At 44.5% G+C, this 15,423-nt stretch overlaps 1 protein-coding gene across 3 annotated transcripts; it reads left to right on the top strand.

Annotated features, from left to right (window-relative positions):
- Positions 1-659: 659 nt before the first annotated feature.
- Positions 660-9,718, top strand: LOC117037204 (zinc finger protein 621). Of its 3 annotated transcripts, none has more exons than XM_033133006.1 (5): positions 660-715; positions 1,422-1,507; positions 6,104-6,230; positions 6,819-6,923; positions 8,209-9,718. In XM_033133006.1, exons 2-5 carry the CDS (start codon positions 1,484-1,486, stop codon positions 9,264-9,266), a joined length of 1,314 nt encoding a protein of 437 aa, XP_032988897.1. In that variant the 5' UTR covers positions 660-715; positions 1,422-1,483; the 3' UTR covers positions 9,267-9,718. The 3 variants fall into 3 exon arrangements, with proteins under 3 accessions (XP_032988897.1, XP_032988896.1, XP_032988895.1); XM_033133005.1 differs by having other exon boundaries at positions 674-943; XM_033133004.1 differs by having other exon boundaries at positions 674-956.
- Positions 9,719-15,423: the final 5,705 nt, after the last annotated feature.

Below are 15,423 nucleotides of genomic sequence, written 5' to 3'. Positions count from 1 at the left end.
AAGTTATTGGAGAAAGCTAAACACAGGACATTTAGGGCATCCTGCCAAAGTCAATACAGGACAAAATCATTTAGTACAGGACAAAATCATGTCCAGTATATACATGATGCCCAGCAAACTTAGTCACCATTATTTTGGTTCTTAAATAGATCTGCCTCCAAAGGTCCCACGTCTAGGTCCCAGGTAGGAGAGGGATTTAAAAAGGCAGGAGGAAATCATGGTTTTCCTCAGAGCTGCCCAGCCTGGGACCCAAGCTGGAGCCTTAGCTTGGGCATCTAAGAGATGACACAACAGGAGCCATTCTCCCCACACCTGCACAGCCCAGGTGACCCACGGGATAAAGGCGGCCGACAGCTGATGGGACAGTCCCTTGACTGGGCGCCACCTGAGCCTAGAGGCCGAGGTCTGAATAGAGCGAGGCTGCCTCCGTGCCGTGACACCGCAGTCCCACAATCAATTCCAGCGGTCCCGGCGGAGGCACCAACCGCCAGCCAGTGAGGACGCGGGCAGAAGCCCCGCCACCCCGCCCCTTCCGCAGGGCGGGCCGGGTCACGTGGGGCCAGGCCGCGGAGACCACTGAGATGGGCAGCCTCCGGGCGGCCTAGAGGGGTGCTGGGCGCGCGCGCTCACTTCCGCATCGGGGTTTAGCTACCCGCTTCTCGGTGTTCGTGTTCCGGAAGGGAGAGTGTGGGTTCCTGCGAGTTCTACGTGCCAGGTCCGGCCGGTGCCGGCCTCCTCGCTTTCCCTGGCGACTCGTCAGCATCCCTGCCCCTCAACTCGGTCTCAGTGCTGGCTCCCTGCCCCGTGACCCAGAGCTCCAGCGTCTGGGCCTTGCAGAAGCCGCCCGAGGCGGCTGCACGGCCTTCTAGAGCCTTAGTCCAGCCAGCCCCCTGTCCACCGAGGCCTGATCCTCCTTTCTACCCTAAAGAATTTGGCCCAACAGGTTCCTGCACCCGGTACTGACGTTTCTGTTTGGGGTCTCCCTGGGGGGAGTTCCTGGAGGGGGTCTCGGTCAGCATCACTCACTGGAACACTGAGTTTTTACTCTTCACCCGCATCCAGCCTTCCCGGCCCCTGCGCTCCAGGGGCACCTTTTTTGGGGTCAATGTCATGGTCTCTATAAGCTCTTTTGTAGGTTTGTTCAGACCCAACACTGTAGGGATCCCTCAGTGCGCCCCGTGCGAATGGTCTTAGGACCGCTTTCGAACTGAGCAGGCAGATGGATTGGAGGACCAGGCAGAGCAATTCACCAAGAGGTAGCGGGCGATCAGCCAGAAGGGGGCCTGATAGAGGCTCCTATCAGTGCTGGAAATGAGAAGACTGGGAAGGCCATAGGCCTTCCATGGATCTCTCAGTCCGCCCGGTGTGAAGTGGGGGATGCAGGACAGGGCCCATTGCACTCATGGCTTTTCTTCTCTTAGCTTCTAAGGTCCTTGTTTTTCCAAACCCAGAAGACAGTGCATGAAGCCAGGGGACATCAGCCATGCTCCAAACAACTTGGCCTCAGGTGAGCTGAGCTTCCTTTCAGTCTTTTGAAAATCACGTGAGCTATCAGGGAATCAGGAAAGGACCAAGAAGGCCTAACTTGGCCAGGCTCTGGTTTCCTCTTTGAGTCTATCCTTAGGGTTATGCCTTGTAAATACGTGGTGGAGGAAATGAGAGTTTTGTGTATAGAGAGTGATGGATTTTGATGTGTACGTTTAAGTGGAAAAAGGGGGACCCAAGCCAAGAAATTCTCCCTGAAGGTGGAAATCCAGATCTTGTTCTACACAGAAAATCACCTGCTGAGATCAGAGAAATTCTTCATTGAAGAGGTTGCCCCACCAATTGGAGCTGTGTCCCAGAGAGCCCAGCAGGGTTCTTTGCGTACGCACTTTCTAAAGGCTAGGTGCACAGTATTGAATAATGCACACAAGTTCCCTTTTCTCATGCAGGAGTGTGGTCCACAGCCAGCGTGCATATCACCTGGAAGCCCCTTAGACCTGCAACTTCTTGGGCCTCACCTTAGACTTAGAATCAGACTGGGGAGGAGGATACATGGGTATAGGAATCTGTTGTCACCAGCTCTGCAGGTGATTCTTACGCGCCTTCTCAAATTTGAGAAGATCTGAAGAAGCTGCCTCCATGTTACCCTGCTGGAGGGTAACATGAGGTTGAGACCTCGAGGATGAGGTTGGAACAGTCTTGGAAACTACTGTAGAGATGTTCCAGAGAAAAGGACGGAGAAGGCCCTGGAGGGGGAAAAGCTGGGTGTGCTCCAGAAACGGGGAGAGGCCAGAGAACATGGGTCCGTGGGAGGCAGGGGAAGTAGGTACGTGACTTGTAGGTTACTGTGAAGACTTGGCTTCTCTTCTGGCCTCACTGGGAAGCACTAACAGATTTTAAGCAGGGAAAGTGACGTGGTTGGATGTACGTATTAAAAAGGGTTTCCAGCCCTTGGCTGTGAGTTGGTTATGGAAGGGTGTTGGTCCATTAGTTGCACATTGCAGACCAGCGAAGAGATTAAGCATTGTCCTTCTTTTAGGTAGACTTTAGTTGTTAGAGAAGTTGTAGGTTCATGGCAAAAGTGAGCAGATAAACAGCGTTGCCATGTGCTTCCTGCCCCTACACGTGCACAGCCTTCCCCATTATCAACATTCCCTATTAGAGGGGGATATTAGTTACAACTGACGAACCTACATTGACACGTCATAATCACTCACAATTCATAGTTTGCATTAGGGTTCACTGTTGGTATTGTGCAGTCTGTGGGTTACAAGTGTATAATGATGTGTACCTACCATTATAGTATCTTACAGAGTATTTTCACAGCCCTGAAATCCTCTGTGGTCGCCTGTTTATCCCACCCTCCCTGGCAACCAGTGATCTTTTTAACTATCTACATAGTTTTGCCTTTTCCAGAATGTCATATAGTTGGAATCATACAGTACGTAACCTTTTCAGGCTGGTTTCTTTCACTTAGTCATATTCATTTAAGGTTCGCCTATGACTTTTCATGGCTTGATAGCTTACTTCTTTTTTTTTTTTTTTTAAGATTTTTTTTTTTATTGGGGAAGGGGAACAGGACTTTATTGGGGAACAGTGTGTACTTCCAGGACTTTTTTCCAAGTCAAGTTGTTGTCCTTTCAATCTTAGTTGTGGAGGGTGTGGTTCAGCTTCAAGTTGTTGTCCTTTCAGTCTTAGTTGTGGAGGGCACAGCTCAACTCCAGGTCCAGTTGCCGTTGCTAGGTGCAGGGGGCACAGCCCACCATCCCTTGTGGGAGTTGAACCGGCAACCTTGTGGTTGAGAGGATGCCTCCAACCAACTGAGCCATCCGGGAGCTTAGCGGCAGCTCAGCTCAAGGTGCCATGTTTAATCTTAGTTGCAGGGGGCACAGCCCACCATCCCTTGCGGGACTCGAGGAGTTGAACCGGCAACCTTGTGGTTGAGAGCCCACTGGGCCATGTGGGAATCGAACCGGCAGCCTTCGGAGTTAGGAGCACGGAGCTCCAACCGCCTGAGCCACCGGGCCAGCCCAGCTTATTTCTTTTCAATGCTGAATAACATTGCATTGTCTAGATGGACCACATCATGGTACCATATTATTCATCAGTTATGAATAAAGCTGATGTAAACATCTATGAACAGGTTTTTGTGTGGACTTAAATTTTCAGCTCATTTGGGAAGATACCAAGGAGAGTGATTACTGGATCATATGGTAATAGTATATTTAGTTTGTAAGAAACTGCCAAACTGTCTTCCAAAGTGGCTGTGCCATTTTGCACTCCCACCTGCAATGAATGAAAGTTCCTGTTGCTCCACATCCTCACCAGCATTTGGGCCTGTCAGTGTTGTAGATTTTGGCCAATAATTTTGGCAAATTAGTGTTTTAATTTGCGTATTACTGGTGACATGATACAGACCATCTTTCTCATATACCTATTTGCCATCTGTATGTCTTTGATGAGGTATTTTGCCCATTTTTTAATGGGGTTGTTTGCTTTCTTATTGTTGAGTTTTAAGAGTTCTTTGTTTACTTTTGATGACGGTCCTTTATCAGACCTGTCTTTTCAAATATTTTCTCCCTGTCTGTGGCTTGTCTTCTCATTTTCTCAAAATGTAGTCCTTTTAAGGTAGGGTTTAATTTCCCCTCATCTTTTCTTTCAAAAAAAATTGTTTTCTTTAAAAACATTCTTGGCTAGTCTTTCACACTTACTTTTTCAGATAACTTGAAATAATCCCCTATTCCTGCATAAATTTTATTGTTTTTTTTTTTGTTTGTTTTTTGTTTTTTTTTTTTTTTTTTTGGTGGGGGAATGGATTTTATTGAATTCATAGACAAAATTGGAGATAATTGATTTTTTACAAATTTGATTCTTCCCATTCAGAAACACTACATGTTCCAATGTATTCAGTTCTTCTTTGGTTTATTTTAAGAAACGTTCAATTTTCTTCGTCTTGGTCTTGCACATTTTTGTTAGGTCTGTTCTTAGCTATTTTTATATGAATGATGTCTTAGTTTTCTCTGATTTTATCTTCTAATTGTTTATGATGGTATTTAGGAAAGTTAATGATTTTGGCTTACTTATTCTATAAACATCTAGCTAACGAATGATATTGTCAATTTTAAATGTTTTCCATTTATTCTCTGGATGCTTGGATATTTTTAGGCAGATACAGTCAGCCCTCTGTATTTGCTGGTTCTATATCCATATAGTCAACCAACTGTGGTTCAAAAAATATTTGGAAAAAAGTTACATTGTAGCTGACACGTACTCTGTAGTTAGACCACTAATGGTGGTGTCTGTACCGAACATCTACTTTTTTCCCTTATCATTGTTCTCTGAACAGTATAATGTAACAACTATTTACATAACATTTACATTGTGTTAGGTATCATAAGTAAACAAGAGATGATTTAAAGTATATGGGAGGATGTATGTAGATGATATGGAAATACTATGCCTTTTTATAAAAGGGATTTGAACATCCATGGATTTTGGCATCTGCGGGGAGTCCTAGAACCAATCCCCCTGGATACCAGGGATGGCTATAGTTATTTCATCCACAAAGCAAAGGTGTTTATGTTTATTGCTTTCCTATATTTATGCTCCTTTTCCATCTTTCACAGGATGTAGAACCTCATCTCTTGGTAAATTACCAGCCATCAATTTTAATGGATATGCTCTGGCATTTTACTGTTAGGGTGGTGTTTGCTGTTGTACTCTGATTCTCGTCATAAATTGAAAAACATTTTATCTGTGGCCAAACAGTTTTTGAAATTAATTCTTTCAGCAAATTGAGATGAAGCATCGACTCTACCAGGCACTGTCTGTGTGCTTGTAAGCCAGTTATGAGCAACACAGAATTCTTGCCTCGTGGACTTACATTCTGGTGGGGGGAGAACAATAATAACAAGTATTAGTCCCCTTCACTCTTGGGAAAGATGAAGATGGTCCCACGGGGAAGCCGAGAGGGGCACACCTCGGCAGGTGGGATGGATCTGTGCCCAGAGACAGGACACTGCCAACCTTCTTTGAAGGCTTGAATAGGCAGGCTGTAGGTTTCCTTCAGCAGAGCTGGCTTTCCGATAAAGTAAAAAGGTATAAAAAGAAATTTGCAAAATGCTGGGAAGCTTTTTGAGGTGTGGCTCCTTTCCTCATAGTGGAAGATGGTGGGGAAGGAGAAGAGGGCTGTGTGTGTATACTTTACATGGGGGGAGACAGGGCGAGTGGCAGCTGCCTTCAGTGGTTAGTGTGTAGAAAATGAGGTGACCAGGTGATGGAGTACACGAGGGTAGGAGGTGCCAGAGGGACAGCTGGTGAGTCGGAGACATAGGGGTTGATGCAGTTACCAGGCAGAGAGCCCCAGATGCCAGGCTAGGGGTTTGGGATGACAGTTGGGGCCCCAGAGCTGAGCAGATGGGAGAGTGTTGGGGTACTGCATTTGGAAGTGGGAACACTGGCTGAGGGCTGGGGTACAGGGTGGTGTTCTTGATAAAGCAGACCTTCCACAGGGCTCAGAGTTGGGGACCCCGGCAGGTCGATCTCTTGTGGCAGGCCCATCTGGAGCTCAGGCTGCCCCCTTCTCACTCAGCACTTGAGCAGGAACCTGTTGTTTCAGGAGTCAGTGACCTTTGAGGACGTGGCCGTGTACTTCACCCAGAATCAGTGGGCCAGCCTGGAGCCTGTGCAGAGGGCCCTGTACAGGGAGGTGATGCTGGAGAATTATGCAAATGTGGCTTCCCTGGGTAAGGTCTCTTGTCAGTGGCCCTTGTGATAGTTGGGCGTCTTCTCAGATACTTTGGGGATTCTGGTAGCCCGTAGGTTTGATGACTCCAGGGGGAGTGCTGCAGTCACCAGCCTCTGAAGGTACCTGCTGGGGAAATCCCTGGCGCCCTTTTGTTTTGAAACTGGACTTCCTTACATCCCAGGGAAGAGCGTGGCTCTGGGCCCTGATGGGAAGGACTTCCTGGTGCCTTAGGGGAGCCCTTTGTCCCTCGGGTTGTTGCTTCCATTGTTCTAGGGTTGTGGGCCCTGCCCTAGTGGAGGAGTCTCCCAGGATGTCAGCACGTGCGTCCTTCCCTAGAGGATTTCCCTTCTGAGTCAGAGCAAGGTTGCAGTTTCTTCCTGAGGAGAATGGCTGTCTCTCTGTCCTTCCCTTGGAGCAGTTTGGAGCCCTTCGTCAGAACCCCTGGCTGACTGGCTCACTTGGTCTCCTGGGGGTTCTATTTCTCTGTCCTCCCCAACTAGCCCATTGTGGGGTGGGCTGAGAGAGATCTCAGGAAGCTCTCTGGATGTCTCCCTCAACTGTCTGTCTTTTTCTCTTGCTGGAGTAGCATTTCCATTGCCCAAACCTGTTCTGATCTCCCAGCTGGAGAAAGGGGAAGCACCTTGGGGTCCAGATCCCTGGGAAGCAGAGGTTTTGAGAGGCGTCTGTCCAGGTGAGTACGAGAATATAGCTCTTTCTGGTTTTGCCTTCCTGGGTTCCTGGAAATGTTTCTTCTACAGCGGAGAACAAAGCTCCCAGAAGCCGTGCTTGGTGCATTCCCTGAGCTCTCCCGAGTTCCAGCCCCGAGCCCAGAAAGACCAGTCCGTGGGAGTGCTTGGCCACACTGTCTGCACACACACGTGACCATCCTCCCACAGGAGACTGTCACCCAGGGCTCCTAAACCACTTCTCGCTCACCAGTGGAAATAGTGCATTTATGCCAAATTCATGGCAAAGAAGTAGCGTTTCAGCCATATTTTAGGAAAAATTTGATTCTGTGGGTCAAACTGACATATTTGTGCCACAGCTGTGCGTTTTATTTGTGGGCTTTCAGCAATGGAAAAAATACCTTTAATTTTTTTGTTTTGTATTTTAAAGTTCCATATGCCATAGTCTTTATGTTTACATTGTATTTGTCTTATAGGGGCTATACAGGTGAGGGCAAGGAGTATCCCCCCACGCACACCTAGCACATACACACAGCCTCCAATTTCCCTGAGACTATTTACAAGTCCTGGGAGCTTTTGATTACTTGGTTTTCTTTCCTTTTGAAAAAACGTGCCAGGCCTCACTTCTCACACATACTGTGATTTTGTAAATAGTGGTTCCTTTAGCAGTAATACCGCCCTGACCTAGAGCTCTCCTTTTCAACTTCTGCTCCTGCTGACTTTCTGAAAGCCATAATTTTTCATTCCAGAATATTATGTGGAGTATTTAAAAATGGAATCATTAGGCCATTGTTTAGAATGTAGAATTTGGAGTGGTTTCCTGGTTTCCAGGTGGTACACTGGGATCCATCGTTTGCTCTCAGTTGTGTTTCCAGCCTGTCCCGCCTCTGATGTCTGAGCAGTCTCACTGGTGTCGTTTTCCTCTTCCGGGTCTCTCTCTCTCACAAATTTTTTTCCATTTCTGCTGATCTCTCTTATCATTCTTTTTTCTCTTTCTCCCTCCCTCCTGCTTTCTTTCAATTCTTGAAGGTCTCAGTTTGCCCATTTCACCTGCCCTTTTCCCCCCCAGTCCTCCTGATGGGAGGCACTTCCTAGTCTGTTTCCAGGGTCATTACTTCTCCATTATATGTTACGATTTTTCTTTTTCTCTCTCATCCTCCTATATGGATGCTTATAGCCATTTTATGGGTATATTTAAAACATCACATCGTACGCGAGAAAATTAGGACCACTGGATCCTCTTTTCCATCCAGCTCAGTAACTCGGGACACTCATGGTTTCTTTGGTCAGGTGGTGAGTCCTGGATCAAGAATGAAGAGCCAGCTGTTAAGCAGGAAGCCTCTGAAGAAACAGAGTTGCCTGGCGTGCCGGCAGGAGGACTCCTCAGAAACGTTTCTCACCACGTGGACTATAGAAGCAAGGCGACATGGCAGACTTTCAGTCTGAACCCGAATCTGATACTTCGAGGAGGGATGAAGTTCTATGAATGCAAAGAATGTGGGAAAATCTTCAGATACAACTCAAAGCTTATCCGGCATCAGATGAGTCACACTGGGGAGAAGCCCTTCAAATGTAAGGAGTGCGGCAAAGCCTTCAAGTCCAGCTATGACTGCATCGTGCACGAGAAGAACCACATTGGAGAAGGGCCCTACGAATGCAAGGAGTGTGGCAAAGGTTTGAGTTCCAACACAGCCCTGACTCAGCATCAGCGGATCCACACTGGAGAGAAGCCCTACGAATGCAAGGACTGTGGCAAGGCCTTCCGCCGGAGCGCAGCTCACCTCCAGCACCAGAGGCTGCACACGGGGGAGAAACTCTACAAGTGCAAGGAGTGTTGGAAAGCCTTCGGCTGTCGGTCTCTCTTTATTGTCCACCAGAGAATTCATACTGGGGAGAAACCCTACCAGTGTGAGGAGTGTGGCAAGGCGTTCACGCAGAAGATAGCCTCCATCCAGCACCAGCGAGTTCACACCGGAGAGAAGCCTTACGCGTGTAAGGTGTGTGGGAAGGCCTTCAAATGGTACGGCAGTTTCGTTCAGCATCAGAAGCTGCACCCCGTGGAGAAGAAGCCCGTCAAGGTTCTTGGGCCGTCCCTGAACAGTCCCCAGAGCACCTCGTCAGCCTTTTCTCCGCGGCCTCTCCAGAGTCCGTGCTTGGCTCCGGCTGTGGCCGCGCCCTCACTGACCTTCCCGCGAGCTGTGCTCATTCCTGCCTCCGGGCCTCTGTTCATGCTGCTGCCCACGTCTGGAATGCCTTCGTCACCTGTCCAAATAGTGAGAGTCCTCCAGGGTCTTCCTCCCACTGCGAAGCCTTCCCCAATTATTCTGACCCCTTCTCACCCTTCCTGAGTTTTATCTTGCAACCCCTTTGGCTCTTACGCCCAGCAAATCTCCAACCTAATTTGAGCTTCGTTTGTAGTTGTCCTCACATTACATGTGTTAAACTGTTTCAGCCTAAACTCCGTAGTAATCTATGTCTATTTAAAGACTGTGCTTATATGATTTATTCTCTTTTCTTCTGGGTAGAAAACGGAAATACTTGACCTGTGCATTGGCCCCTTTCAGGCTTGAACAATAGTGGCTGTATCTGTGTCGTATCTGCTGGTGTTAGAAGCGCTAGCAGGACACTTTGGTATGTTAGAGAAATTTGGGACAGAGGACATCCCCGTATTAGGCCGCTGTGGTGAGAGAGAAGCAGCCGCGAGAAACGGAGCAGGCATTCTCTCGAGAATTAGAATAAACCTCCAACGACAGACTTTAGACGTTGAGCAGACAGTGTAGTGGACGGAGATGTGTTAATGCAGATGTGAAGGAAGTTGCGTGGCCTGCGTGCGGATCGTGGAGGATTTGTGTATCTATGCAAAAGATCATGCGAAACCACCAGTGGAAAATAATCAGCGTGCAGTGACGTTCATTTACTGATCAATACCGATCGTGTCTCTAACACAGCGTGTTTCTTTAGTTTCGCTCTTGAGGTTTAGATTTTTTTTTTTTTAACTTTGGTTTCCTAAGTAAATGTATAGCAATGCATTCATCTTTGTTCTCTCTGTCGTGTAAGTTTTTCTCGGTGGGAATTCTGGTTTTCCGTTTGCAAGCGCTGGCTTCTTCTACATTTTGTTTTCTCTAGACAGCAGGAATTATAACAATGAATTTGGCAAATTACTAAAGAAACAGGAGCAACAGTGTAAAGCCAACTTGAGAGAAAGCGGAAGAAGTGTGTAAAATTGTTTGTAAGGAATAAAGGAGGCTGTGAACTGGGTTAATGGTTAAGCTTATGTGATAGGTTAGTGAAGTGGAATTTTGGGTTGCCCTTGCTTTTGACCTTGAAGAGGCACTTTTACAACTATGCAAAGGACTGTGAAGGAATTCTTGGAAAAAGAATTTAAGTTCATTATTAGCATTAATGTAAAGTAAATCCTCAAGCATTGATGAGAAGGGCCGTCCATTTTGTTGTTTTGTTTTTGCTATCTAGATGTTCGTCTATGGCATTTAACAGAAAAACCTTTAAATGAGTGGTTCTTAAACTTGAATAACCTGATATGCTGCATAACCTTGTGTAAAAAGACTAATTTTCTGACCTAACTCAGAAATCCTGATTTTGGGTATCTGTGGGGGATGCTCAGACCTTCAGCATGGACTGTGCGTTGAGAGAGGTGCGTTAAGCAGGAACTGCCCGTGGGCTGTTGGCAGGCTTCCATTGATAAAGGGTTCAGGTGGGACTGCCTTATTTCACAATGGATCTCCAGGAGACAGACGTCTAAAAGAAGTGTGGGTGGTGTCAGGGCAGAAGAGAGAAAAATGAACATTGGCCTGTAGGGAAAAATAGAAAGGGGCAGAGAGGTGTGGCCTGGCCTCTGAAGAATTCTGAGGCCTCCACTGCTTCGAGATTTGTGGGTTTCACATTGGCCACCCTTTGCTGTTTATTTGCTTGTTGGCTGAAGTAATGAGGACATTTTTTTTCTCATGTAAAGTTAATACACTTGAAAATAGCTCTTGGGTTCAAGAGCACAAAACGGATGTTCCAGATGATTGAGAACAGTGAGAGCAGGACAGCACATAGCAGTGGCCAAAGGTGGTGCTCAGAGCAGTGTTTACAGTCTTGGATGCATTCTTTAGAAAATGAAGTTGAAGGCTTGCGATTCAGAAAGCTGGGGTTGTTGTTTGGTGGTGGGAAACAAAAAAAAAAGTAAGAAAAAATAACACAAGCAAACAGGCCAAAAGAAAATCCAAAATAAACTGAGCAAAAATAAGTTATACACCAAGAGTTTTGGGTAAAGATGATGGTTGAATATGTCAGCATTCACACCCTCCTGAAAACCCCCTAAAACAGTCAAGAGATTACAAAGTAAAGGCATAAACTCATAAGGACAATAAGGATGATATTTTGGAAGCTCGAAAGCAAGTGAGAGTTGTACCTCTCAGCAGACCTGGGAAAGGTGCATTCTACGCCACACTGGGGGAAGCTGAACAGCCATCCTATGTGGTGCAACTCCCAAAAAGACTTAGGAACCGCAGATTTGGGTATCTCTGGAAGGACGGGGTACCAGTGGGGCTAAGAACAGAACTGGCTAAAAAGTCTTTGGAAACACTCAGAGCCTCAGGGCACCTCTCATGCCACTAGTCTCTAGAGCAGTTAGACAGGAATTTTGGAGGAGGTAGGGGCACCGCAGTGAATGCTAGGTCCTCTCCCTTGCCCTCTGACCTTCGTGGATCCGGGAGGGCAATATCAACATTAGTTTTTGCCAATGAATTTATCAATTCAAAGCAATTCCAATCAAAATGTCAAGGTAGGTGTGTGAGAGAGAGAGAGAGAGAGAGAGAGAGAGAGAGAGAGAGAGACCTGACAAGCTCATTCTAAAATATATATAGATGAGCAAAGAACAAAGAATAGCTATGACAACTTTGAAGAAAGAGGCAGAAGATTGTGTGCTGCCAGACATTAAGTATTGTGAACATCACAAACAGCAAAACCCAAAAAATCCAAGTTATAATTAAAAAAATAGATACACCGGAATTAGATTTGTATAAATTAAGAAATCTATACTGTTTAAGAATATACATATTTTGTGCAAAACTATACACCTACAAAATGCAAAATTAGCGAATTAGAGATCAAGCACCAGTAACATATGCTGAGAAAATACGAAAGAGATTTCTGTCCCTCTGCTACCTCCTTTCTTCTCTTTCTACTATTTTCATCCTATTTCAAATGCCAGGAACCCAGGCCCAAATGCTGCCCACCAGCAGTTCAACACCCTCTACCTTTGCCACCTATTTCTTGTCTGAAAACAAGCAATAGTAGTCATATACTTTGTTTTTAAAATACTGTGAATTAATGATTCTCAAAGTACTTTATAAAATGTGGTCTCTCAACATCCCTATAAGTAGATCAGTACTAACATGTTATTTCATGGCTATCTGGGAAGAAGTCACGGAACTTGCTTTAACCTGAAAATCCTATCGTTTTGAAAGCCAGATGATCGAATATATTGCTAAAGAAAATATTTTGAAAGTTTTATTACATGAAGCTCAATTTTAAGACTGGCTCATATCTTTCTCCTAAATGAACCGGTAATCAATGTTACAATTTCATTTCTGTGGATGTACTTACTAGTTACAATGGATTTGTGGTATTACAGGAAATTTTAATTGGCCCAAAAGTTTCAATTTACTCCACTTTGCTATCTCTACAAGAACACCCATCAATTTTAGTGATGCTAAAAATAGATACGTTCCTGGTACTGTTTAAAATTGAACATTTAAGCACAATGCATTGCAAGTTAGCTTTTCTGTCTAAGGTTTGTGTAGAAAGAAACTCCAGGGATGGTAGATGACCTTGCTCAAGGTCACGGGGGTCTGTTGCCCACTTTCAGCTCTGATGTTAACTTTCTAAGAAAAACAGTCTCAAGTATAGCAGGAGTTTTCAGTGTATCACGTAATTACATATGATGGGGTAGATTTTTCTTCTTTCTTGCTGTTGTTTTGCATGCAATCTTAGCAGTTTAGTTGTAATTTGTTCCTCCGTGACTACTAGCAAATTGGTTAATTATAGAAGGAGTTATTATGTCCATTAGATTGTAAAAGTGTAAATAATGAGTCTCAAATGTGAAAGCAGCAGAATCTGAAACCAAATTGTTCTTGTTCCTGAGATGGGAGGTTCTGTTTACAGCCATTGTCTGCTGGCAATAGGGCAATTTTCTTGTACTTTTCAAGTCTCTCATTTTTTGATAAGTAAGCTGCCTAATTGTTTTATAAACAATTGAGGGGTCTACATCATTTGAATAGATTGTCTGCTTTTAACCTCTTGACCATAGTGGCTTTTAAATTTAATTAAAATTTAAAAATGTTTTTCTACTTATGAAAGAAATACATGCTTAGAGCAAAATTTTACCTAGATCAGTACCTAGGTCTGAATTTCGCCACTTTTAATACTTTGCTGTACACACAAACCCACACACAATTACACACACATATACATGCGTGCACACATATGTATGCATATTCTATCATAGACTCCTTTTTTTGGCAGCAGATTATGCACACGTCCTAGTCAACAAATAATGTATAATATTTTTATAACTGCATAATATTACGTTGCATGGATTTATAGTCTTTACATAACCAGTCTTTTATTGAATATTTAGGATATTTCCATTTTGAACCTCTTTTAAATACTTTGATGAACCTGGTACATACATGATCGACACAGTCATGATTTATTGTTTTTTAAGTTTATGTCTACAAATATTTTGAAAATAAAAGAAATGGAATATTTCTGATAAAGTAGGGTTCTCTTATTCTTCCCCTCCTTATTTCCCTCTTTCATTGTTTTTCCAGAGGTAATCCATAAATAATAACTGGAGAATTATGCTATGTGCAACCATATACAGTCATTCTCTATTAGTTTCCGTGAGTTATTCGTCTCTCATAATTCCGAAATTTCCCTTTTTTTCTCTTAATATAATGCTTGAGATCAATTACTAGAGGATGTGTGGTTCAGTAAAATGAGGGAGTAAACCAAAAAAGAGATTTAGAGTTAGGGAAATGGAGGATCCAATATTCACAGAATAGTGAAGGGATGAGACAACATTTGTATAGCTGTCCCAGGCAACAACCAGTTCGTATTGGAGTAGGAAGATAGAAAACTGGTGGAGTTAGGCCACCAGAAAAAAAAAGGACAAAAAATATTGTAATTCCAGTCACATCATTATACAATATCTGAACATCAAAGATAAAAAGGTTCTAAGAGCTTCTGGGGGTGGGTAGGGATGGGGAACGGGTCATACGCCAAGGAACTGGAGTCAGTATGACATCAGACTTCTCCATGGTAACATGGGATGACATGGAGATGCTCTCAGATAGTGGAGCAGTTTCTTCAGAATTCTGAAGAAAATTATTTTCTACCTAAAACTGCATTCCTAGCCCAACAACCCACCGAAAGGAAATTGACACAAGTAGAATGCCAGGTGCTAACTGGTACACGTACTGGGAGTGCTGGAGTTGGAAAATCATTTTGCAACCATTATAAAAATCAGTTCAGGTAAGAATCATCAGTGGATGCTCAATACGGGGAAATCTAATAAGGATCAGAATATTTGTACAGTCTTCAACTGTCTGTCCATGGAAAGCTGCTTAGTTTCAAGAGAAAGCACAGTAATTATCTAGAAACTGTACAACACCTTGATTGGATGATCAAAACTAACGCCATGGGGCAAATGGAACGTGTGTCCCCCATATGTGATGACCCGAGAAACGCACGTCACTCAAGAGAACTCTAGCGAGGGAAGACTATCCTGAATCTAACAACGAGGAAGCACCAGACAAACCCCAAATGGAGTATATTATATTCAAAAAAGGTTTCACTCTTGCACTGTCATTCCTGGAGGTGGTATTCAGAGTTCCTGCAGCTGTTATGTGAACCAGAGGGGATCTAGACAAGATGACAGGGTGGAGCTGAGAGAGTCCCTGAGAAGTGGAGCCCCACTCATATTACACCTTATATTTTATTTTGGAAATATCTTTAAAGATAAACACAAAGTAAAAAAAAAAAAATTGTAGTCTGCCATCTTAATCCTTCAGACGTTTCTATGAACAGAATGTACATTATTCTGGTCTTTTTGCACATGTTTGTGTGTGTATGTATAATGTGATTGTGTGTGTGTGTGTGTGTGTGTGTGTGTGTGTACATACATGCACATACAATTTTTTAACACCTCCAATGGGATAAGACTATAGACCAGTGCTTCTCAACTTGAATGTGCCAATGAATTACCTGGAAGATTTCTTAAACACAGATTACTAGGTGCCATCCCCGGAGATTGCCACACTACAGGGATTACAGCTCAGTCCTCCCAAGACTAGTGGAAAATTCACCTGGAGTCCTACCACTTTTGACCCTCATGCACAACTCATTGACCCATGCCTCTCACTTCTGTTCCCAATCCTGGGGGAGCAACCATCTTCATTCTAGATTCTCCTCCCCAACCAAATACACTAAAAGCCTGCA

Source organism: Rhinolophus ferrumequinum, chromosome 17, assembly GCF_004115265.2.
Source record: "Rhinolophus ferrumequinum isolate MPI-CBG mRhiFer1 chromosome 17, mRhiFer1_v1.p, whole genome shotgun sequence".
Taxonomy (NCBI): domain Eukaryota; kingdom Metazoa; phylum Chordata; class Mammalia; order Chiroptera; family Rhinolophidae; genus Rhinolophus; species Rhinolophus ferrumequinum.
This window is presented reverse-complemented; position numbering and strand designations above follow the sequence as displayed.

Excerpts from the sequence above, each read along its gene's own strand:
- LOC117037204 (XM_033133006.1), top strand. The coding sequence starts at position 1,484 with ATGCTCCAAACAACTTGGCCTCAG. Across the intron at positions 1,508-6,103 it reads TCCAAACAACTTGGCCTCAG|GAGTCAGTGACCTTTGAGGA; the intron begins GTGAGCTGAGCT and ends CTGTTGTTTCAG. Across the intron at positions 6,924-8,208 it reads TTTGAGAGGCGTCTGTCCAG|GTGGTGAGTCCTGGATCAAG; the intron begins GTGAGTACGAGA and ends TTCTTTGGTCAG.